Source organism: Protomyctophum parallelum, assembly GCF_964188405.1.
Source record: "Protomyctophum parallelum genome assembly, chromosome: 5".
NCBI lineage: Eukaryota > Metazoa > Chordata > Actinopteri > Myctophiformes > Myctophidae > Protomyctophum > Protomyctophum parallelum.
This window is the reverse complement of record NC_139702.1, coordinates 47,307,739-47,332,032: the sequence shown is the minus strand read 5'-3', so window position 1 is coordinate 47,332,032 and position 24,294 is coordinate 47,307,739. Positions and strand designations below refer to the sequence as shown.

The 24,294-nt window shown below is 43.0% G+C and overlaps 2 protein-coding genes across 5 annotated transcripts; both read left to right on the top strand.

The window, feature by feature from the left end:
• The first annotated feature begins 2,750 nt into the window (after window positions 1-2,750).
• Window positions 2,751-12,080, top strand: tlr3 (toll-like receptor 3). Of its 2 annotated transcripts, none has more exons than XM_083765165.1 (5): window positions 2,751-2,824; window positions 4,382-4,856; window positions 5,625-5,819; window positions 9,743-11,592; window positions 11,794-12,080. In XM_083765165.1, exons 2-5 carry the CDS (start codon window positions 4,422-4,424, stop codon window positions 12,023-12,025), a joined length of 2,712 nt encoding a protein of 903 aa, XP_083621291.1. In that variant the 5' UTR covers window positions 2,751-2,824; window positions 4,382-4,421; the 3' UTR covers window positions 12,026-12,080. The 2 variants fall into 2 exon arrangements, with proteins under 2 accessions (XP_083621291.1, XP_083621290.1); XM_083765164.1 differs by having other exon boundaries at window positions 2,757-2,916.
• Window positions 12,081-12,267: 187 nt separating this feature from the next.
• Window positions 12,268-23,204, top strand: cyp4v2a (cytochrome P450, family 4, subfamily V, member 2a). 3 transcript variants are annotated; one of them, XM_083765029.1, is made up of 11 exons: window positions 12,268-12,881; window positions 13,077-13,189; window positions 13,744-13,829; window positions 14,676-14,866; window positions 15,106-15,175; window positions 16,181-16,307; window positions 19,540-19,716; window positions 20,094-20,196; window positions 21,924-22,058; window positions 22,482-22,661; window positions 22,855-23,204. In XM_083765029.1, exons 1-11 carry the CDS (start codon window positions 12,692-12,694, stop codon window positions 23,106-23,108), a joined length of 1,626 nt encoding a protein of 541 aa, XP_083621155.1. In that variant the 5' UTR covers window positions 12,268-12,691; the 3' UTR covers window positions 23,109-23,204. The 3 variants fall into 3 exon arrangements, with proteins under 3 accessions (XP_083621155.1, XP_083621154.1, XP_083621156.1); XM_083765028.1 differs by having other exon boundaries at window positions 15,085-15,175; XM_083765030.1 differs by lacking the exon at window positions 12,268-12,881 and having other exon boundaries at window positions 13,109-13,189; window positions 13,748-13,829; window positions 15,085-15,175.
• Window positions 23,205-24,294: the final 1,090 nt, after the last annotated feature.

The following is a 24,294-nucleotide window of genomic DNA, read 5'->3' as shown; positions in this document are numbered from 1 at the left end:
CTTTAGTTTTTTGTTTTATGGTTTTATGGTTGTTATTAGAGAAAGTAAAAGATCAGTGTTAATTATTATTTTTTCGCTGCTTTCTTTCGTTTTAGGGATTTTAGCTGTTTTTTAGCATTCGAGCATGGGAAATTACATCTAGCCACAAGAGATCACAGGATCGATCTACTGAATGTGAAGGTATAGCCTACTGGGGGGAAGCCACACTGTGTGTCATAGGCTCAATATGTCAGTTTGACACATTCAGTAGATCCCGTGATCTTTTGTGGCCAGATGTAATTTCTTGGGGTCTAGTAGGACTATAGAAAATAATGAAAAGATAAATCTCTATAACATTTTGTAAAAAAATACATATTTAGCCCCATGCTCGAAAGCAGTAAATGAAAAAAAAGAACACTCATCTTTTACTTTCTGTAATAACAACCTAAAACCTGAACCTTGGTTGAAAAAAACTAAAGTTGTCCTTTAAACTCAGTAAAACGGTGCCAAGACCTCACCCTATTCTTAAACTTAACCCCAGTAAACATATGCCTAAAACAGGAGACAGGAACTCACCTGTCTTTTCCTAACTTGTGATCCACAGTTTGAGGCAAAGGGGAATGAACCCTACTAAACTTACAAGAATACAAGAACCACCCCCACCGAACGGTCGGCGTGAGGTCGGCAGAAAATAACGAGGGCGAGTGTGTTTTAAGGCGAGCATTCCGGTTACCACTAGGAGGTTGACATCTGTCAAGGACATGCTGTAACCTTGGTGCACAGTCACCCACAGACCTCATAGACATTCAGGCAAAGTGATACGACAAGTTGTGAGCTTGTAGATCTGCTATTTTCCTTCCTTTTTTTTACTTAAAAATATACATTGCCATATATTATTACCACACAACATTACAGTCACAAAATTGATATTGAGGTTACAGGTATTTAGTCAAAAATATTGACAGCGTGTTGTGGGTTCGAGTCTCGATCCCGACAACCTTTGCTCCCGGTCTCGCTCTCCCCATTTCCTGTCTGTATATAAAGGCCAAAAATAGCCCCCCAAAATATATTAATTAAAATATATATTTATAGGTCTATTGTGATTTTGTCCACATCGTCAAGTGTTAGCACACAATCCTTCCATCTAGTGATAGAAGAAACAGACTAACGTCTATCATTGACAAGAGTCATTACAAACTTTATACTAGTAGTCATCATAACCAGTAAGACCCTGAGGGCGAGAAGCATGCATCCGCCTGGGTGACGGCAGATGGAAGATGCAGAGTTGCTGGACGGCTCCATATATGCAGATCTAGGTGATTATTCAGTATTCTCCATGTATGGTTATCCAGGGTCAGATGAGGTCAGTGTCTTTGACCAAAAAATGCATGACCATATATGGAGGTGTGATGTGAGACTGACATGATGGACTGACAACCATATGACAACCATACCCTTAGACCACAAGATCTAAGGGTCTCCATGATGTCACGTGGCGCGATACCATATATGGAGACGTCACACATGGGTGACTAACTAACTAACGGACAGGAGATGCACGTTTTCATAGTAAGCGCGACCTTCAGTTGCAACAAGGAGGCAAACAACAACATAATCCTACCTCTGCTAATACAATACACCTCTAATAACACATGCAGCAAGCAGCCACCAGCATTTCTCAGGGTTGCTGCCAGATGGGTATTCCTAATTAAGGAAAAGGCCCCGACCTCTGCTGTCTCTCAAAGCTGCCATGATGGCTGCTTAGGGTCCCATGCATATGGAAGAGCATATGTCTTAAATACACATTTTATAGTTAGATTCAATATCCTATAGTTACTTTTATCATTATTACTCGCTGGAGAAGAGTCCCACCATTTGCAGGTCATATCTCTGATGTAACCCCCTCTAGTGCCCTCATGAGGGTGGTGATAAATAGGTCTACTGGCAGAAGTGACTTGCAATTTGCAAAGCAGAGAAACTGGGGTTTCGGCCTACAGTAGGTTCCAGTGAAAGCTAGCTGTGCTGTGTTACTGTGGGCCATAACCATCTACTTTGATGTTTTCTCACATTCCTGTGTTACTTAACTTTAGTAGCCTACACACTCTTAGTCAAATGAACAATCTTTGCTGATAACTAGTGTGCAATAATTAAAGTGTTACAATTACAATAGTCTGGTTGCCCTCACTAATAATTGAATAATTTCTACTACTCTCCAAACGACAGGGTCAGATCAAGGACCAAACCAAATCCACACACAAGTAGTCAAAACGTCAAGACATTATGTGTACTTTGCTGACCTCTAGTGGTTATTGAAGCACCTCGAGGAGTCGAGATAGCCTACGGACGGAGCGGTTCAATTCAAGTCGACAGTAGTAGTAGCCTACTGTTAGTGTTTGTCTGGTCGGATTCTGGAACTGGAAGGACTGGATATTGTTATTTTTGCAGACGTGGAACTGAAATTTGAGAAAGTCGAATCTCAATTCCGTCTTTCAAGAGGAAAATGCCGCCTCAAAGTTTGAGCCTTCCTCAAAGTTGCGATCCCGTACCAGGCAGTTTCGTTTCTGAGGAAATGAAACTTCCACGGGTGTGTGTGTGTGTGTGTGTGTGTGTGTGTGTGTGTGCGTGTGCGTGCGTGTGTGTGTGTGCGTGCGTGTGTGATTCCTTGGGTCCCTGTCCTTCGTTATGTACGGTCTGTACATTGTCATTGATATTTGAATTGGTCCATCCACCGAAAGAACCAGGCTCTCTATCTATAGTGCGCCTTAAGTTATTGACTCCGAGTCCACGTACGGACCACGCCAGCTCCAGGGGAGCAGCTGTCTGACTGTCTGTATGGGAGACTATAGTTAACCACCCGCTTCGACTGTTATCAATGGACGAGTTAACACCCCGGAACTCCTGTTCTTGAACTCGGCTCTGCTACTATACAAGTACAAGGTACGCACGGCTGCTGCTAGTATGGGCGATCTAATTTATGCGCACTATATGCAGTCTGGGTTTCCGAGGCTAGTAAACATGGTAGCCTACTACATGTTTACAAGCTCAGTAAAGTGTAGTCAGTCATGTTTCAGGGCTAAGTAAAGTGTAGCTCTTATGGACCATAGAATGATGGACCAGAGCTAACTTAGCTAAGTAAACAAGTAAAGTGGACCGAACTGGTGCAGACAGAGCTCTGAGTCTGAACTGGTGGTAATCTAAGTAATTTAGGCTACATGGCAAAGAACAATAATACACTCTATTTTGTAAACAGCTTATACAGTAGAGAGAGGGGGGAGAGAGAGATACAAAATATAGGTTTAAATGTGTAAATAAGTTTGAATTTATTTTTTGTGCAAGGACAAAAATATGTTGAGTACAAGTGATGAGATCAGAGAGAGAGACAGACAGACAGACAGACAGACAGAGACATGAGAGAGTCAGAGAGAGAGAGACATGTATACAGTATGACATACTGTACACAGCAGCAGTGCTGTTAAACCACTGCTGCACATAAAATTCAGCTTGTCACATCACAGTTTTACAGGTAAAAAGTGGGTGAAATTCGTCTGTGCATAGCATAGTTCCCATCATGTCATTTTTGTATATACAGGTTTAATGTTTGTTTTTAGTTCAATGTTTGTTTTAAAAACGCCATTGACAATGAAGGAAAAATTTACACCATCTTGTCCCTAACACAAACATTAAATGCCATTAACAATAAAGAGAATTTAATGTTTGTGTTGGCACCGTTTGTTTTACATCACCATTACCTAGTATCACCTAATCAACATGAGTTAGACTTTAATATATTAGCACCCCTCACTTCACACGGGTGTGATTTTTTTCTTTCTTTCTTTTTACGACAAAAAGTACAGGTGTTTTCTTCTGTTTTACAAGCTTTTGCCACAAACGGTACAACCGCTTTGACAGCGAGTGAGTGTTTTTGACAAACTGAATATTTGTCTTTATTTTCTTAAGCCTGTGTAAAGAGAGGGATGTTATTATGTGTGTGATAGTGATAGCCATGTTACACTGATGGCCACCTTGTTGTTTAGATGTGATAAACTAATAAGCTGTAGATGAATGTGTCTTTAGACTGTTAGTTGTATAGTGGACTTAGTGGTACCAGTGTGCATTATCAGGATGGTGGAGTTACTGGAGTAAAACTTCACATTCAATTATAGTACAAGTCAAGCATCTTTATCTTCACTTGCCTGTGTGTGTGTGTGTGTGTGTGTGTGTGTGTGTGTGTGTGTGTGTGTGTGTGTGTGTGTGTGTGTGTGTGCTTTCGTGTGTGTGTGTCAGCGTTTATTTGTTAGTGTCACTGTATGTGTGTATGGTTTATGGTGGATATGTGACATAATCTTCAGAGGACTGATCATTACATTTACATTATTTTACTTTTATTACTTTTATTATGCAGTGTGGGATACAGTCTGGCATAAAGGACCCTCTACTACACAATGCAACCCCTTCGCTTCGCCGCCGCCCTCCTCGTTGCGTGGCTCACCTTGGGCCTCAGTCACCCTACGAAAAAGACCTGCCGTGTAGAACATGACAGCGCGGACTGCAGCCACCTCAGCCTCATGGAGGTCCCCTCCAACCTCCCGAAGAACATAACCAGCCTGGATATGTCCCACAACAGACTGGTCAGGCTCCCCATCACCTCCCTGGCTCCGTACCGGGGAATCCTCCATCTGGACGTGAGCCACAACAGCATCTCCGCGCTGACGGAGGACTTGTGTCAGACGCTGCCTCTGCTGCAGACGCTGAACGTAGTACGGAACCAGGTGCACCTGCTGAAGGACAACGACTTGAGCCACTGTGTCAACCTAACACGCCTGTATATCGGCAACAACAGGCTGAAGTTGAAAGGGGAGCCCTTCTCTGCCCTACAGGTACTGTACAGACAGGGAGGTCACTCACAATATAAACATCCTTAAAGCTTGATGGGTTACACACCGGCATTAAAGCCCGATATTCAGACGCACCACCATTCCGACACACTCATACCCTGTCCCTAACCATAACCGCACGTGGAAGCCACATAGTCGGAATGGCAGTGTATTGGAATGCCACTCTGTTCCTAGGTTGATGATTGGTCTTGGTGTGCATGTGCATTGCATGTACTCACCAAAACAACATAACTAGCATCACTATGATATATATATATATCACGCGTATTATGAAGAGTAGCCTATACCGTGTACCAACTAAGTCACACATTATTATTATTATTATTATATTACTACTTATTATTACTACTTATTCCAGGTATCATATAATCTCCTTGAGTATTTATTTTCTTACTCATATAGTTTCAATTATTTAATTTGGCCTCCACTCTTGTGGGGTATTTCTTTCTGTATATTTTCACGTGAAAGTTGTCCTCTGCATTTACCGATCCAAACTGAGTTTTTCTACACTACTTAATCATAAATATAAGCAAATAATATAATCAGGTGGGTGTTGGTGGGGGAAGGACCAAAGACCTGTAATGTTATTATTTTTTTATGCTGTAATGATAATACAATTTCTGTCCGAGTAAAATAACAATGATAGTGTTAGTAATTGAGCAAATCCTACCTCTAGCTCAGTATACTGTAATGTTACATGTACTTCTTTGAACTCATATTCTGCCTTGTTTGTTCTTGCATGATTCACAGAGCCTGACCATTCTGGATGTATCCTATAATAACCTTGCATCTGCTAGGCTAGGCTCTCAGCCACAACTCCCCAGCCTTGAGAACATCAACCTGTCTGGCAACGACATCTCTACGCTGAACCAAGATGATTTCTCCTTCCTCAACCTGTCACGCTCCCTACGAGTCCTCAATATGTCCTCGCTGCCCCTGAAATCGGTATGAAAGTAACTGAGACATGGGAAATGTACCTTACTACTTACTTACTCAATTATATGACCAGTATGAAAGTTAACTTCCTTTTAGCTATTGTTTGTTCTGTTTCCTCTTTCTTTTCATGTTATTTGTCTTACTTGGCCCCAACAGAGGAGGATTTTAACATCTATTATACTCAAATTTGCCTTCTGATTATTTAAAAATAAACATTTCTTCTGTAAACACCCTTCCTGACACAACTCAACAACTTTAATTCATGTCTGAAATCCACAAATGGTGTAGTCAGACTAAATACAAACACGAGAGCACATCACTGTTGATGGATACAAAGAAAGTATCCTGATTGGATGAAGGCTGGGCTGCCTAGCCAAAAACAAAACCTACGTTTTTTTGACCCCAGGGGTTAACTGGGGACAGTGAGGAACTCCTTATATAGTCAGCACAACAAAACAAAAAAATAAGTGATATATGAATTAAGTGAAATCACTGAACTCCTCTATTTACCCAGGGGGCAAAGGGGGTTGACCTGCATTTGCCATGACCTCAAAGGTTGTCCACCAGAAATAGTATCTATGACCCCGTAGGATCACAACCTATATGGACAACCCGGTAAAATTTTTGCTCGAAGTCCAATATGGCCGCCGTAATATTGGCCCCTATTAGTTATAATGGGGGGTGAATAGGGCAAACTTTTAAACCAAAACCAAAATCCACGAAACTTCTCAGGTTGATCAATGATATAAATATGAACATTTTTTGTATTGAAAGTTTCCATGAATTTCAATATGGCCGCCACAATATGGCCGCCACAATATTGGCACGCAGAAAATAGGTTTGGCTCTAACTTCTGAACCAGATGAGCTAGAAACGCAAACTCGGTGTCTATTTCATGTTTTCTGACCATGAGAGACTCAATGGAATTTTCATTATTGGGTGTGTCTGGACCCTTATTGTGCATATTTACAAGATGGTGGCTACCCGAAATAGTGCTTTACCATGATTTCTACCATGATTGTTGACTGTTTTAGCAAACACAAGCAATATTAATCCATTGGCTAAGATTTATGACACAGAAGGGACATATATATATTTGACCTTGCATATTGTCATTTCCCCTCAGATCCTATGTAGAGTTGTAGGAATGATTTCAGATAAAATCAGAGACCAAAACAATGTATCTTAGAGATTACTTTACTATGGGACTGATACTATGGGATTGAATGGGACTGAATGGGAGTGACAGTCCCATAGTAACAGTACCTCCCATTCACTCCCTCACTCCCATTCAGTCCCATTCACTCTGAATGGGAGTGAATGGGAGTGACAGTCCCATAGTAACAGTACCTCCCATTCACTCCGATTCAGTCCCATTCACTCCCCCATTCACTCCCATTCACTTTTATTCACTCCCATTCAGTCACATAATAACAGTACACCCCATTCACTCCCATTCAGTCCCATTCACTCCCATCGTGTCAGTCCCATAGTAACAGTACCTCCCATTCAGTTACATTCCCTCCCATTCACTCCCATAGTATCAGTCTCATAGTAACAATACCTCCCATTCACTCCCATGCACTCCCATAGTATCAGTCCCATAGTAACAGTACCTCCCTTTCACTCCCATTCAGTCCCATTCAGTCCCATAGTATCAGTAACTCCCATTCACTCCCATAGTATCAGTCATATATTAACAGTACCTCCCTTTCACTCCCATTCAGTCCCATAGTATCAGTCCCATACAGTACCTCCCATTCACTCCCATTCAGTCCCATGCACTCCCATAGTATTAGTCCCATAACTAAAAAACGTTGCATGGATGCACCTGGGACGTATCCTCAGTGATGTATCCTGAGGTCAACGGGGTTCCGGGTCTCTCAACATCATACCCCTCACTCAGGCGACCCAGCCGGGGTTGATCAAGTCCCGACTTACGTCCCAGTAGCTATACCCTCAATCAGTCCCACTAGGGAAAAACCAGCGGCACACAATCCGTTGGAACTACTCCAGAACTACTCTGCCAGGGCTGGGAGGTACACTTCTGGCACATGGAGGGACTAGGCTCTGTGGGTTGTCTCCTGGTCGGGCGCCTCCTACGTCTCACCAGGTCCACTCCTGCTCTCACCAGGAGTAGAGCGAGGACCTGTGCGTTGCATCAGAGTCCCAGCACCAGACAGTTTATTCAGGAGTGGTGGGCATTGGGCAATGGTTCCGCAGGGTCATGGTGCTGCGGTTCCGCTTGCTGCTTGCATGGCCCTCCCAAAGGCCTCACCGAGGGTTGTTGGACTTCATCCTCACAGAGGACACAGGCTGGGGCACTAACCCATACTGCTCACCCGGGTGCAGTCTACATTCCGGCTGTCACCCGTCTCTCCGGTGTCACCAGACTATACCTGGTTGTCACATAGTCTATTCCTATGAGTCACTATATAAATAGAAGAACTATAACTAAAAAACATCGCATGGATGCACCTGGGACGTATCCTCAGTGATGTATCCTGAGGTCAACGGTGTTTCGGATCTCTCAACATCATACCCATCACTTAGGCGACCCAGCCGGGAGTGATCAAGTCCCGAGTTACGTCCCAGTAGCTACCCTCAATCAGTCCCACTAGGGAAAAACCAGGGGCACACAATCTGTTGGAACTACTCCAGAACTACTCTGCCAAGGCTGGGAGGTACACTTCTGGCACATGGAGGGACTAGGCTCTGTGGGTTGTCTCCTGGCCGGGTACTGTTACCCATAGTAACAGTACCTCCCTTTCACTCCCATTCACTCCCATTCACTCCCATAGTATCAGTCCCATAGTAACAGTACCTCCCATGCACTCCCATAGTATCAGTCCCATAGTAACAGTACCTCCCTTTCACTCCCATTCAGTCCCATTCACTCCCATTCTATCAGTCCCATAGTAACAGTACCTCCCATTCAGTCCCATTCAGTCCCATTTTGAAAGGTGTGTTAAAATGGCCTAAGTCACATTTTATTATGACTTAGGCAAAATAATATGGCCTAAGTCTCCCTCTTGACATAGGCCATTGTTTTAATAGGGTGTAACAGGAAGGCCTTTTACATTAGGGCTCGGGTGATTTTACCAGAGGTGGCCAGCATCACCAGGTGGTGATTTAGGCCAAAAAAGCAATTTGGCAAAAAATGACTTAGGCAATTAGTTTAATAAGGTGACGATATTCAAAACAGTCAACAATCATGGTAGAAATCATGGTAAAGCACTATTTCGGGTAGCCACCATCTTGTAAATATGCACAATAAGGGTCCAGACACACCCAATAATAAAAATAGGTATTCCATTGAGTCTCTCATGGTCAGAAAACATGAAATAGACACTGATTTTGCGTTTCTAGCTCATCTGGTTCAGAAGTTAGAGCCAAACCTATTTTCTGGGTGCTAATATTGTGGCGGCCATATTGTGGCGGCCATATTGAATTTCATGGAAACCTTCAATACAAAATATGTTCATATTTATATCATTGATCAACCTGAGACGTTTTGTGGATTTTGGTTTTGGTTTAAAATTTTGCCCTATTCACCCCCCATTCTAACTAATAGGGGCCAATATTGCGGCGGCCATATTGGACTTCCAGCAAAAAATTTACCGGGTTGTCCATATAGGTTGTGATCCTACGGGGTCATAGATACTATTTCTGGTGGACAACCTTTGAGGTCATGGCAAATGCAGGTTTCCTAAAAAAAGGGTGGTTTGCCCCCTGGGTAATTAGTAACCGTTGCTAACGTGCCTATTGGACAAGGACGGGTTGGGGAGGGACTTAGCGAAGGGCTTAATTGAAGAGTCAGAATCTAAATAATGTGTTAACACATCCTAAATATTGCAAGGTAACAGTTATACATCTCATCCTGTGTGATGGTAAAATGTTAATTGGGTTGTCCATCTTGTCTTTCTTTGCAGTTTACATCTGGCTGCTTTAAGCCCATTGCCAGCTTCCAGTTTTTAATCATGGACAGATGCAATTTGGGCACTTCGCAAATTTCCAAACTCTGCTCAGAGCTGTCTGGGACTGCCATTAGTTACCTTTCTCTCCGGGAGGGGAGACTAGTTACACTCACAAATACAACCTTCCGAGGGCTGGAGAACACCAACCTGACTATGCTGGATCTATCCATGAACGGTATGGTGAAAATAGAGCAAGCTTCCTTTCATTGGCTATCTAGTTTGGAGATTCTGGTCCTGGAGGACAACAAACTACATCATCTGTTCAAGGACACGTTTCAGGGATTGGGACATTTGAAAAAGCTAAATTTGAGAAAAGCTCTGGTGAAAGGGAAGGGAAGCGCCCCACTTATCGACGACTTCTCATTTCAGCCATTAAGTTCACTGGAGAGCCTGACCTTACAACGCACGACATTCAGAGAAATCAGTGAACACACATTCACAGGTTTGACGAGTCTAAGCGAGCTGGAAATGGACTGGTCCAGCTGTGCATCGCTCAAAAGCCTCACCGATCAGACGTTTGTTTCGCTTGCGGGATCACCTCTCAGGAAGTTGAACCTGACAGGCACCGCCATTAATCGGATTGGCCCTGGGGCATTCTCCAGCCTCAGGAACCTCACGTCTCTTCTTCTGGGCTACAACTTCATCAGGCAGCAACTCACAGGGAAAGAGTTCTATGGCCTCGGACAGGTTCAGGTGATCACCCTGTCAAACAACCACCAGACAATAACGTTGACATCCACGTCTTTTGTTAACGTGCCCAGCCTGAGGTACCTAACACTGAGCAGAGCCTTGAACAGCACCAGGGACCTGGATGTCAGTCTGTTCAGGCGGCTGTCCAACCTGATCCTTCTGGACCTCAGCAACAACAACATTGCAAATATAAAACCTGGGCTGTTCGAGGGGCTGGACAACTTAAAAGTGCTCAGGCTCCAACACAACAATTTAGCCCGGGTGTGGAAGAGCGCCAACCCAGGTGGGCCAGTGTTGTTCCTCAAGGGGCTCCGTAGCTTAACCACCTTGGACATGGACTATACCGGGCTGGATGAGATCCCCCTGGAGGCCCTGAGAGGGTTGCACAACCTCAGAGAGCTGAGCCTCAGCAACAACGTCCTCAACAACCTCAAGGACTCCATCTTTGACGACTTGGTCTCACTGCGGGTCCTGCGCATGCAGAAGAACCTGATCACGGCTGTGAGGCCGGAGGTGTTCGAGTTGCCGTTGCGCAACCTCAGCCTGCTTTTAATGCAGAGAAATCCATTCGACTGCACCTGCGAGAGCATGCTGTGGTTCGTATCCTGGCTGAACACCACCAACGCCACCGTGGACGACCCCCTCAACGATCAGTACATGTGCAATACCCCGCTGGCCTATTTCAACCATACCGCCAGGGATTTTGACCCGCTGTCCTGCAAAGACATGACTCCCTTCCAGGCCCTCTATATACTAAGCAGCACCGTTGTCATAACGACAATGGCAGTGGCTCTCCTGGTCCGTTTCCATGGGTGGAGGATTAGTTTCTACTGGAGCGTCTTTGTCAATCGGACATTGGGTTTCAGTGATGCTACAGTCGAAGAAGGCAGGGAGTTTGAGTATGACGCTTATGTCATCCACGCAGAAGAGGACAGCCTCTGGGTAGAGAGGAGTTTGAATCCCTTGGAGGACGAGAAGTGTGTGTTTTGTCTGGAGGATCGAGATTCGGTGCCTGGCATGTCACGGCTAAATTGCATTGTGGATAATATGAGGCGTTCCAGGAAGATTTTATTTATTGTCAGTGAAAGTCTCCTCCGAGACCCCTGGTGTAGACAGTAAGTCAAAAACATTTCTCTTTTATATTATTAGTCTATTATATTGATATGGTACAATATTTGTTCTCACAGCAGAAGTGAAAGCGTTTGCTTGAAAAGTACTTCCTCAGTCATCACATTTGTTTCACTTCACACTGCATGGTGAATTGATTAGTTTATGCTTATTTTAACGTCTTGAATCAACCTATCTCTCTCTTCCAGGTTTAAAGCCCACCTTGCTCTCCACCAGGTGATTGAGGCCAACAGGGACTCTGTGGTTCTGGTGTTCCTCCAGGATGTCCATGACTACAGGTTGTCCCAGTCCTTGTATCTTCGCAGGGGCATGTTACGACCGCGCTGCGTCCTCCACTGGCCAGTCCACAAGGAGAGGATTCCGGCCTTCCATCAGCAGCTCCGCATAGCACTGGGACTCACCAACAGACAGAGTGGATGATACTCTGTTTTTATTTGTATTAAAGAATAACATGGGGAAATGTATGTGCTTCAATGGGAATAGGTTAAATAAATTGACCTTTTATGTGAGATTGTATTTTGTATAAGTCCATTGAGATATAGCTTTTTGGCAGGTTTGTTGTTGTTTTACTACTCCAGATACATTGGTGTATAAGAACTTGAAGTAGTAACAGTTCATTGTTTTCAAAATGGTTTAAAGCTAGTTGTTGATATACATTTGTATCAAAATATAATGTATTGTTTGTACCAAATTCAATGATCCAAATCCACTCCACTGGAGTTTAAACAGATCTATAAACCACAATCACAAACTCTATGTAGATTGATTTTTTCTGTTCAAGTTGTATTTTTAAACTGTAAAACAGTGTAGACATAATGTGCATACTGAATTACTGATATAAATTCTATGGTTTGTGTTCTGGTGTGATCTATGCTTTGCGTTGAGATGAGATGGGGATTTTGCAAAGCCTTCTTTAGGAGGATATATTTCTGATGAGATTCTTTCATTCCATTTTCCATCTTGTGTAATTCTGCCATCTAGTGGAATATGTAGTAAGTTGCAATGTTGTTTTTTTTCAACCATTAACTCAGTCTAGTGATAAGGGACTCACTCTTTCCCAGACGTTTTTGCCCAGGTGGACTGCAGATGGCTGCTTTAGCCACCTCAACAGTGTCTCTGGTGGGAGTTAGCATCTTCATTGTTCTCCTTACCTACCTCACCTTCCAGCTGTTCAGGCAGTACCTGCACAAATGGAACATGATGAAACCTATACCCGAGATTGGTGGAACGTTACCCATTTTTGGTAATGCACTGCAGTTCAAAGCCAATGGTGGAGGTGAGTGGAATGACATTAAACTCCATTAAAACTAGGGTAGATTTTTGTATCCATGACTGTTTGGATTGTACTATGGTTCTCAAGATGAGGAAACAAAATGCTGAAGTTTAGGTCCATGCTAATGCTATGCAAGTTAGATGACTTCTTTAAAACGATTGAAAATACTGATCATACTTTCACATTTTCAATTTTCAGATTTCTTCTCTCAGGTTATTGGATTTACAGACAAGTTCAGAGACACACCGTTGCTTAAAATTTGGGTTGGACCAGTCCCATTCCTCATTCTGTTCCATGCTGAAACTATTGAGGTATACAGTAGGCCTACTGTCATTTACCATAATACATTTATCTTCCATTGAACAATATAATCATGTCTAACATAACCCAGAATATACTGCAGTATTTTCTAGCATCCTCAGAGATTATTCAACAGCACTGTAATCAGGACCAGAGAAAATTAAATGTCTACTAAAATCAGTGAAATTCAGTTTAGCTTATTGCAATGCAAATTGCAGTGAAACGGTCCTTTACTAAATGCGTGCATGGTTTATCCGTTGGAGAAAACAAAATTCAACTGGGAATGCAATACAACAAATGTATGTAAAATATCTGTGAAAATGTATTTCCAGAATGTATTTTCAAATGTGTTTTGTTTGTTTTCTATGCCCTATATACAGTATATATATATATATATGTGTGTGTGTGTGTGTGTGTGTGTGTGTGTATAATAATATATATATATATACACACACACACACACACACACATATATATATATATATATATGTGTGTGTATATAATATATAATATATGTAGTATAATATTGTTTTATGGGTGAAACTTGGTGTTGTGTTGTTTGCAGACAGTTCTAACCAACCCAATACACATGGAAAAGGCTTATATATATAAGTTCCTCCACCCGTGGTTGGGCACAGGCCTACTTACCAGGTGAGTCATCCTCAATTGCACAGCACTATAGAATATAAAGAAACAGGCAAAGGCCCCTTCAAATGCACATCACTTAGTGGGTACAATAAAGACATTTCTTTTTTAAATTGAGCCCATCAGTGCAAGCGTTTTTGTTTTGTTTAGTGTTCTTCACACAGCACTTGCCCGACTTTGGTGTTTGGGAACTTGTGCATGTCATTTTTCTTCCTCAACAATATTCATGTGCACTATGAGTTAAAAGTGTTTGTTATGATTAGCACTTCTGGTGGATACATTTGCAGAGGTTATTAGTAGTGATAGACAGACATTTCAATAGTTTCACACAACTAATTCAGAAAAAAATAAGAATCATTATCCATTCTGGTGTGATGAACATCACTTACAAGTTAATGTAAGGAAAACGGAGGAGATTGTAGTGGATCCCAGGTCTATAGGTGACCACACCACGATCACCATACATGGTCATGACATCAAACAGGTCACCTCCTATAAATATCTAGGAGTGCACATGGATTGTGATATAAACTGTCACTCCCATGTACTATACCCTGAGTATCGGCTAATGCCATCAGGTAGGAGGTACGAGGTCCATGCTTGCAAATATAATAGGTATAAGCATTCCTTTGTCCCTCTGTCAATCACACTCCTTGATTCCTGTTCAATAATGCAAACATATAAAAGTAAGTAATAGTAAGCAGTCTAAATGTAGTGTGGATTCCTAATGTATGCTCCTCAACATGTGAGTTTGCAGGTATTCTATTTTCAGAGGCTCGTGGCGCTGTCATGCAGACGTGCACCAAAGTATCAATCAGGCTTTCATCAGTCCCTGGCATTTTGTCCTTTCAGCACCGGGACCAAATGGCGCCAGAGAAGGAAAATGCTCACACCCACCTTCCACTTCTCCATCCTGACAGAGTTCCTGGAGGTGATGAACGAGCAGGCAGAGGTCCTGGTGAATAAGTTGGAGAAAGAAGTGGGCAAAGGCCCCTTCAACTGCTTCAACTACATCACACTATGTGCACTGGACATTATCTGTGGTAAGTGGCATGTGTGAATGAAGGTGTGAGTTTAGTGTGCCAGCGGTGGACAAAGTACTCAACTCCTGGACAAATATTACTCAGCTACGAGTTAAAGTTGCTTGAGTACCAGACTACTAGCGTTACAAAAATATAAGAACAAATTACAAAGAGATCCAGGCACACTTTATAGTTAAAAAGGAGAAAAACTTTATTAAAACTATACCGGTCTTCATTAGGGCTGATGTTGTCATTTTCAGAAACTGCAATGGGGAAGAACATCTACGCACAGAGTAATTTCGACTCAGATTATGTCCAGACTGTGTACAAGTGAGTCCCTTTGCCATTTGTCTATTTTCAGGAGTGCACAGATGTTATTGTCTGTTTGTCAACTTTTGCCTCATAACCCAGAACTGAGCTGACCTGAATTGTAAATATGAGATTAGATAAGAAAAGCCCACAATGTGGAGCGCATCTTCAGAAGTTCAGATAACAGGGCAGACACACACACGCACGCACGCACGCACGCACGCACGCACGCGAGCGCGCACACACACACACACACACACACACACACACACACACACACACACACACACACACACACACACACACACACACACACATAAACACACACACACACACACACACACACACACACACACACACACACACACACACACACACACACACACACACACACAGAGAAGTACAGGAATACCTTGTACAAAGGACATAAACACTGCCAGTGCAGTTTGACAGTGGGAGAGCAGCCAGTTACAACGTGCATGGACGGCAAAGCATCGTTACATACAGTACAGCTGACATGTCGGACACAGGGCAGCAGACATAAATCATGGATAAAGGAAACAACGCCTCCTCCAAATTGAGCGGCTTCCTATAATGGCTGAAACTGAGCAGTACCTCGCTAACTGCTTGGCTCTCCTTTTGGAAAGGCCGGCCATTTGTAAGCCCCTCACAACCAACGTATGCACATGCCCTAGGCTGCCAAAGATAAAAACTAAAAGTTTACATCTGTAGCCTAGCTGTGAGATGGTCTGAATTAGCTGCTGATACTTCAGCACTTTGGTTAGAAAGGCTTCTTCCAGGCTTTAGTCAAAGGTACAGCCGACCTCGAGAATGAACACCTCTCTATGGTTTTCATTTACAACAATGACATCAGGGGTGTTAGCTGAAATGTTAGAGAACACAGAATCACACACACACATATCTAAGACCCACAGTCCACACATAAGAAAACCCTTTACCTGTACCTTTTGGGATTATCTCCTTAACCCCAGCCCCCCTCCTATTTGTATGTTTTTCTGACCTCAGGATGAGTGACATTCTAAGCCGCAGACAGCGCATGCCATGGTACTGGCCTGACTTTGTCTACAACTACTTTGGTGAAGGTCAGGAGCATAACAAGAGGCTGAAGATCCTCCACTCCTTCACCTCCAGTGTGAGTGTGGGATAGGGAAGGCAAGACAGGGGCACTGAAACATGTTAAACAATGCTTTTGTTTTTATTTTATTTGTCTTTCTTTTGTTTTTGTAATTATGATGCAGACATATAGGAGCTTTGTGTGCGGTGGGGTTTATGGGTGGTGTGATTGATTGAATACTTTAATAATACTTTTATTTGTATTGCACTTTTCATTCACAGGGAATCCCAGAGTGCTACATGGTTAAAAACGTATAATCAATCATAGAAGGTTAAACACAGGGTTATCAAAAAACAGTTCAACACGAAAAAGCCTTCCGAAACAGGAGCCTTTTCAGGCCTGTTTTAAAACATTCCACAGTCTGCGGCACACTCAAGTCCATGGGGAGGCTGTTCCATAGGCGTGGTGCTGCCACGCTGTCCCCCATGGTGCGCAGTTTGGTAATCTCCGCCACCGTTGGCCCCATCCATGCCAAACTTTGCACATACACTCCCTGGATGCCAACGACGAACCTCTGCCCCAAATATTCCTCAACGGCCTGTTATAGCGCCACCATGAGGCCGATTTAGGCAAAACACATTTCTGTAGATTACTCGTACACATTTTATCCATACATCACACAATTCGGTATACACTATCTCCTTAGTCATGTGATCAACATGAATCTGCACCATTTCCCATCTTCCATCCTGATTGGCTAAGATTGGCACAAAATGCCACAAATCACAAACGCAGTGTGGAATTTCTGTGAAATTATGCATGCACATTTCCACTAGGCCATGACATGCCACTCATATTTTTCCAAATCAGCCTCACGGTGGCGCTATAACAGGGCAATTCCTGTTTTTACCTATAACTGCATCGATCTGTATACAATGTATACTTATGTATATGCACTCCCTAGAGGCCATGGAAAAACATTTTCCCTGCATCCCTCCACATCTTCCGGTTATAGCGCCACCATGAGGCCGATTTCTGGAAAACACATTGTTTATGTTAGTCGCACAGATTTCATCCAAATCTCACGCAAATCGGTCCACATGATCTCTGTAGTCATGTGATCAAGACGAGTCTGTTGGATTTCTCAGATTCTACACTGATTGGCTAAGATTGCCTTCCAACGTTTTCAGGAGTGGCCCATTTTGTACAAAATTCTGCCAGAATTCTATCCTCAGAGATGCTATGAGTGATCTGGATCTGCATTTCCTCAACAAAATGAAGAAAATTGTTTATATTACTCCTAAACATTTTGCCAAACATCACACACACTCCTATCCTCCTGGTGGAGACCTGTGCCCAGAAGGGCACTTTTTCTAGTTGGTTATATCTTGCTTTGTACATGATTTGTAGAATTTTAACATTGACATATCTGTGATCTGGCTGTAACGGGGAGCCAGTGCAGTGTGAAGAGGATGGGTGTTATATGGTCGTGTTTGCGGACTCTCATTAGGACCCTGGCAGTGCTGTTCTGAATGTACTGAAGCTTCTGTACATTTTTGCCAGGAATCCCAATGAAGAGGGCGTTGCAGTAGTCCAGTCTAGAGGATATAAAGGAATTGATGAGCTTCTCTGCATCTGATAATTTGGAGATGTTTTTGAGATGGTAGAATGCGGTTCTGCACATGATGCTCTATGTGGTCATTGAATGTCAGGTGACGATCAAACTTGACACCCAAGTTTGTGACTGAGGAGGAGAAGGGTATAAACTGGCCGTCGAAGGTGAGATGCGACATGGGCATGAATGAATCTGGTGTGGTGTGCCAACAAGAAGGGCTTCAGTTTTGCTACTGTTTAACTGAAGGAAGTTGTTGCTCATTTATGTTGCCTTTATCTCCTCAAGATAGTTGTTGCAAGGAGTTGTATAGTATTAGTATACTTTACAGTGTACTCTACTTTGTTGCTTTGTTTATGCTGCTGTCACTACTGAAATATCCAAATATCCCTGTGAGGATTGATAAAGTTTAATTCTTTCTTATATTTAGAAATCGTGATAAAAAAAATATGCCTTCTGAGGCACACTAGATGTTCCACGCCAGACTGGTGCCCAGTCACCAGAGAACATAACAACTTGCCCGATAGATAAATCATTATGCTCCCTTGTGTTTTTTAAATGCACAAATATATTCTGCTCCCCCTTACAGACATGAATACATGGTACAGTAATTACCTATTTTAAAAAGTTGAAGTTGGGTGAAAATAATATTAAATTAGTTAAATCTGCATTGTTAAAATATGATTTTTAAAAAAGTAATTAAAGAGCACTGTGATAAAAACAACTGATGAATACATTAGAATATATGAAAACTTCTTGAGGAAGTTTCATAAGACCACATTCCTCTTCAACCTTCATTTTTGCCCTCATAATATGTGTATAAAAAACTTATTCAGCACTTTTCTTCTAGAACAGGGGTTCTCAACCCGTGGGTCTTGACGGGGGGGGGGGGCACATTATTAACCACCCCCCCCCCCTTTTTTGTAACTGAATGGCTGGAAAATGGAAATTGAGAGTTTACATAGTACACATAGTGCATGCATAAACTTTCCTTAATGATTATATCTGGTTTCATGCAGTATTCATTTATGATATATTTTCTCTATTATTAAAGATGGAGTGCCACAATTCTTGTATTTTTCCAGTTTTTCATGTGTCTATGAGGTGACAGTACTTCATTAGACACCCTGGAGTTGTTTTTATGTGCAATGGTGTATTAACTTTGTATTTAGGGTTTCTTCCTGGAGACTGAACCCTTGACAGTCAAACGGGCCAATGAAGTAAACAGTAATATAGTGACACCACACTATCAGCCCCTCCCCTAACCCCTCCCCCTTTATCATACAACTACAGCTGTGGGTGCGGCTTCAGTTCAGGTGGATCACCACCCATCACCAGGCAGACCAGGCATACTTAATGAACTGGTGGGCGTGTCCACATAAAAGCATGATTTTAACAAATACTGTACACTTTTTGGAAAAAGTTCTTCCCCCTTATATTGTAATAATACCTGATGATCATGTTTTAGGGTGGGAAAAAATGGTGGCACTCCATCTTTAAGGTTATTCTTGCAGTCAGTTTGTATTGGGGGTGGAGAGGGGAGGCGGGACAAGGGTCGCGAGACATGGCCGAAGCATTTTCGCGGGTCCCCAGCCAAAAACGTTGGAAATGCATGTTCCACACAGAGGTTCCATGCTCCCCACATGAGCATACAGTGTCAATTTCAGCACACTCATAGATGAACTGCCCTGTTTGCAGGTGATCGATGAGAGAGCACACTACCTCAAGAACTACTATGAGTCAGACAGTGAGTCTGATCAGGGCATGAGGAAGAGGAGGGCCTTCCTGGACATGCTGCTGAAGACCACCGATGAGAACGGACAAAAGTTGAGCCACGAGGACATCCAGGAGGAAGTTGATACCTTCATGTTCGAGGTGAGAGAGATCTCACACAGTGTTCAAATCACACAACTCGTTGAGCACCTGTGAGGGAGTCTGCGCGCGCATGTGTGGGTGTGTGCAGTTGATTGAGGGTGGAACATTAGCCAAAAATAGCCGATCCAAAGCTTGTATAGATCGACAATTTTTGGTAAAAAGATTTGGTGTAGATGGAAAAAGGCAGTCCAAGTACATGGCCAACTCAAGCCCAGTTTACTACATTTAGACTAGAGGGATTAAGTGGTTGAATATGTTGGCAATTTTCTTTCTTTCTTTCTTTCTTTCTTTCTTTCTTTCTTTCTTTCTTTCTTTCTTTCTTTCTTTCCCATCCCCTCCCCTCCCCTCCCCTCCCCTCCCCTCCCCTCCCTCCTCAGGGTCATGACACCACAGCTGCGTCCATGAACTGGGCCGTTCATCTGCTGGGTTGTCACCCTGACGTCCAGGCCAAGGTTCAGCAGGAGCTCCAGGAGGTGTTCGGTAAAGAACACCACGTCACATGTCTCCTCGCCTTCCATGACATCATCTGTTTTCCAGACCAGAGGGCCTTGCTTTGACTCATCTGTGTCATTTCCTTGCTGTCAGGCAGAAACCTTGTGTTTGTTTCTTTGTAGTATCAATGCCCTACTACATCGTACAAGTGTCGCACAAACCTTGTGAAAATAACAGATCTGCAATGTGAGCTTGTAGATCGGTTATTTTAACTATTTTGTTTATAAATAATAATAACAAAGGAACGGTTTTGGACATACATGGTTTCCAACCGGGAGTGTCTACCATGCATAATTAATTACAGCACACAAAGCTCCAAGCCAAAATATATAGGTAGCGTAATTGAGTTATCATCGCCGTCAGGCACAAACCTTGTATCTCTATATTTAACCTTTTTTCCCCCTGTAATTTAATGCCCTATACTTCATCATACAAGAGTGTCCCACAAAAGTCAGGGAAATTAGCAGATCTACAAGCCTGTAGCTTGTAGATCTACAAGCTACGGCCTCAGGCCTCGACTGGCCACTCGACGTCCGATGGGCCGACCAATGAATGGGCGGGTAATTATTAGAACACGGAGGTTTGTTTGTTTGTGTGTGCCTTGACGGAGCGGGACCGGGACGGTAGAGCCGGTAAATGTCAGGGCTGAATTGTTGACCCAGTCCAGCCCTACATGGTTTCCATTACGTAAGCCATGCAGCGGTCCCTGAGGCGAGTTTAGGTGCAAACGTTTGCGCTGGTCCAAATGGCAGTGGCTGTCCTCTGGCATCCCGACATCCACTTGATTCACAATATTAATGTGACGTACATCTTTTTCCCACAGCAAATTGCAGTGTCCAATGTTAAATGCATTTGCCGCTACATTTAGAGTAGCATGTTTCCTGTCTAGGGAGTATGCTGTAGCACAGCACGGCTTTCAACCAGTGGTCCAGGCAGGGACCACCAGTGGTCCTTAAGGCGGTTCCAGGTGGCCCTCGGCTCAATGATGGAAAGTTGGTAACCAAATGGACCCTTATAGATCTTTAACCCTTGAGAGGGTTCATTTGGTTTCATTTTTACAATTTAACTCTCAAGAGTTAAATCATTGTGAAACATCTGCATTAACTCATTTACAAGAAGTCTACACAATTAGAGAATGCAGAAGAATGTTTGCCAAAAGCATGGAATTGTAGACAAAATCTTATCCAACAACAAAATATTATAGTTTGGGTCTGAGAGGCAAAATCTCATAAAATGGCGGTCCGTGGCTCTAATGCAGAATAAATAATGGGCCTTTAAAAGAAAAGTGTTTAAAACCCCTGTAGCACACACTGGTTCCCAACAAACAACGGGCAGGGACACTTGTATGGAGTCACGAGTAGTTAACCCCATTTAATATCTTTCCTCTTTTTTAATGATTACTTCAAAAGATTTTCAAGACGAAATTCAAAATAATTTCAGAAATGTGTCCTGTATTTCAGTGCTTCTCAGTGGAGACTGGGGAAACCCAGGGGTCCTTGGTGGGGTTCCAGGGGGTCCCCATCAAAATGAGTTCATATACCATCAAAATCACTTTAACCACTTTAACCCTTTATACAACAGCTACTTAAAAATAGTCAAATCTACAAGCTTACGACACGTTGTGATGGGGGTCCGTGGCCAAAATATTGTTCGTTTGGAGGTCCTTGAAGTTTAAGAACCACTGCTGTTCTTAACTTGTCCTGTGTTTGCTGTAGGCGAGTCTGACCGGCCTGTTAACACTGAGGACCTGAAGAGGCTCAAGTACCTGGAGTGTGTGGTTAAGGAGTCTCTGCGTCTCTTCCCCTCGGTGCCATTCTTCGCCCGCAACATCGGCGAAGACTGCGAGATCAGTGAGTGATATAGCATCCATCATGGGTATAGGAATGGCTCGGTGGCCGATCTTTTACTGATTGATTGATTGAAGAATTTATTAACAGATTGGAGAATTACAGTACATTTCAAGCACAACTCAATACAACACTGTTATCTGTGGACACCACCATAAAGCATTACACTTGTTTACAATAGAGTCCACCATGTTCAATTCATCATAACATTTAGAGACGTACAAATAAACATGTCTATATAGCCATAAACAGGAAATCATCATAGAGGAGGTAAAAAGGGGGAAAAAAAACATATACAGTGAGGGGAAGAGGGGTGGGTGGGGGATTCAGATTTTATGGGGCCAGTTTCGAATTGCAGCCGTCCGTATAGGTACCCTTTACTCCCCGTCCCCACAGCTAAATAAACGATTGCTTCTGTGGCCACAGATGGTTTCAAGGTCCCCAAAGGTGCACAAGCCATGATGATACCTTACGCTCTGCACCGTGACAAGCGCTACTTCCCTGAGCCAGAGGAGTTCAGACCTGAGCGCTTCCTGCCAGAGAACTCCATGGGGAGGCCTCCATATGCATACATACCCTTCTCCGCTGGCCTCCGCAACTGTGTAGGTAAGATCAACTGTATACGTTACACGTATAGTCGCATTTGAGCCACGGACCACCATTTGATGAGATTTTTAGCCCTTACTCAGGCAAGACATAGAATATTTTCACATTGTCACTACATTTCTTAAAATAATAATACAAAATAAAAAATACATTTACTGAAGCTGTCCCTTCCCTTTGTGATGACTCTGTACAGGTCAGCGTTTTGCAATAATGGAGGAAAAGGTGATCTTGGCATCGATTCTGCTTAACTTCAACATTGTATCGTGTCAGAAACGCGAAGACCTCCGTCCAGTAGGTGAGCTGATCCTACGTCCAGAGAAAGGCATATGGATTGAACTGAAGAAGAGAAAGCGCCAGACTCCAGGATGGGGGGTTAGCAGTGGGTCAGGGATTCAAAAATGTTTCTCTGCACCAGTGGACCGGTGGTCCTCAGATCGCTGTATGTAATCCATTAAGCCTGATTCTCTTTACATATAATTTGTCCCTTTTTGTTTCATGCACATTTAAAAGATATTCTACATCCTGCTGCATAATAATAATCCAGGAAAGCGAGCTCATTTTAAAATGACAAGTAAATCTACAGTACGTAGAAAACTATTCTTATCAGACACTGTGTAAGAGTAGAACCTCAATGCCTTTCATTTTCCAGGCCACACAATGGCAGGTTTTGCATTGTAATGTTTGAATCAAGCATGTAAAGGAAATATGTACAGTATGTACCAGGTTATGAATGTAGTGTAAGTCAGAGGCAGAGGTGTGCAAACCACACATAAACTGTTTGATTATTTGTAGGTTGGATGGTTTTAAAGTTATATTATAATAGCATAATCATTATGGTGCCCCAGTATACTAAACATTACTGTATGTATTTTTTCTTCCTTTCTATTATCTTCCTATATAGATGCTATGATCTCATATAATGTAATAAAGCATTAATAAAATATACAATTATCACTGTATGTTTGAAACATTATTTCCGCGCTACATGTGTGTTCTCTATGATCTCTATGCATGGTGTGTGTGTGTGCGTGCGTGCGTGTGTGCGTGCACACGCGTGCATGTGTGTGTGTCCTTGCTGAAGCAATCACATTACTGATTAGCAAATAGTGTAGGCTTTAATCAAGCACATCAAATATATTCTAATCAGATCAGCTGGTATGCCCATTCACCCCCTACCTACACGCACGCACACACGCATGCACACACACAAACACACTTTGTTGTTGCTTATGGCAGTCCATCGATGTCGATGATGACGTTGCTCCAAATATAGAGATATTATATAATATGAGATGATTATTGTTGTGTCTGTCGTCTGTGCATAGCCAGGTGGCTGTTCAGACCGATGCGTGATCCGCAGACTTTGTCACAGGAGGGGCAGGGGAAGGCAGCAGTGGTGGTCGGTGGACCTTTAACACGTTGGTGCCGCTGTGCACGCCGCTTTACTCTCCTCTCTGTGAGCTTCTCCTGAAGGTGAGTGATTCCCTGGTGACAGGTAGAGCTCCAGGTGTGGCGATCAACAGCCAGGGACTCTAGTCCTGGTGGTCACACTTCTTCAGCAGGGTTTTGATGTGGTCCATGTACCTCTTTTTTGGACCTCCAGCAGCCCTTTGACCGGCTTGAAGCTGGCCAT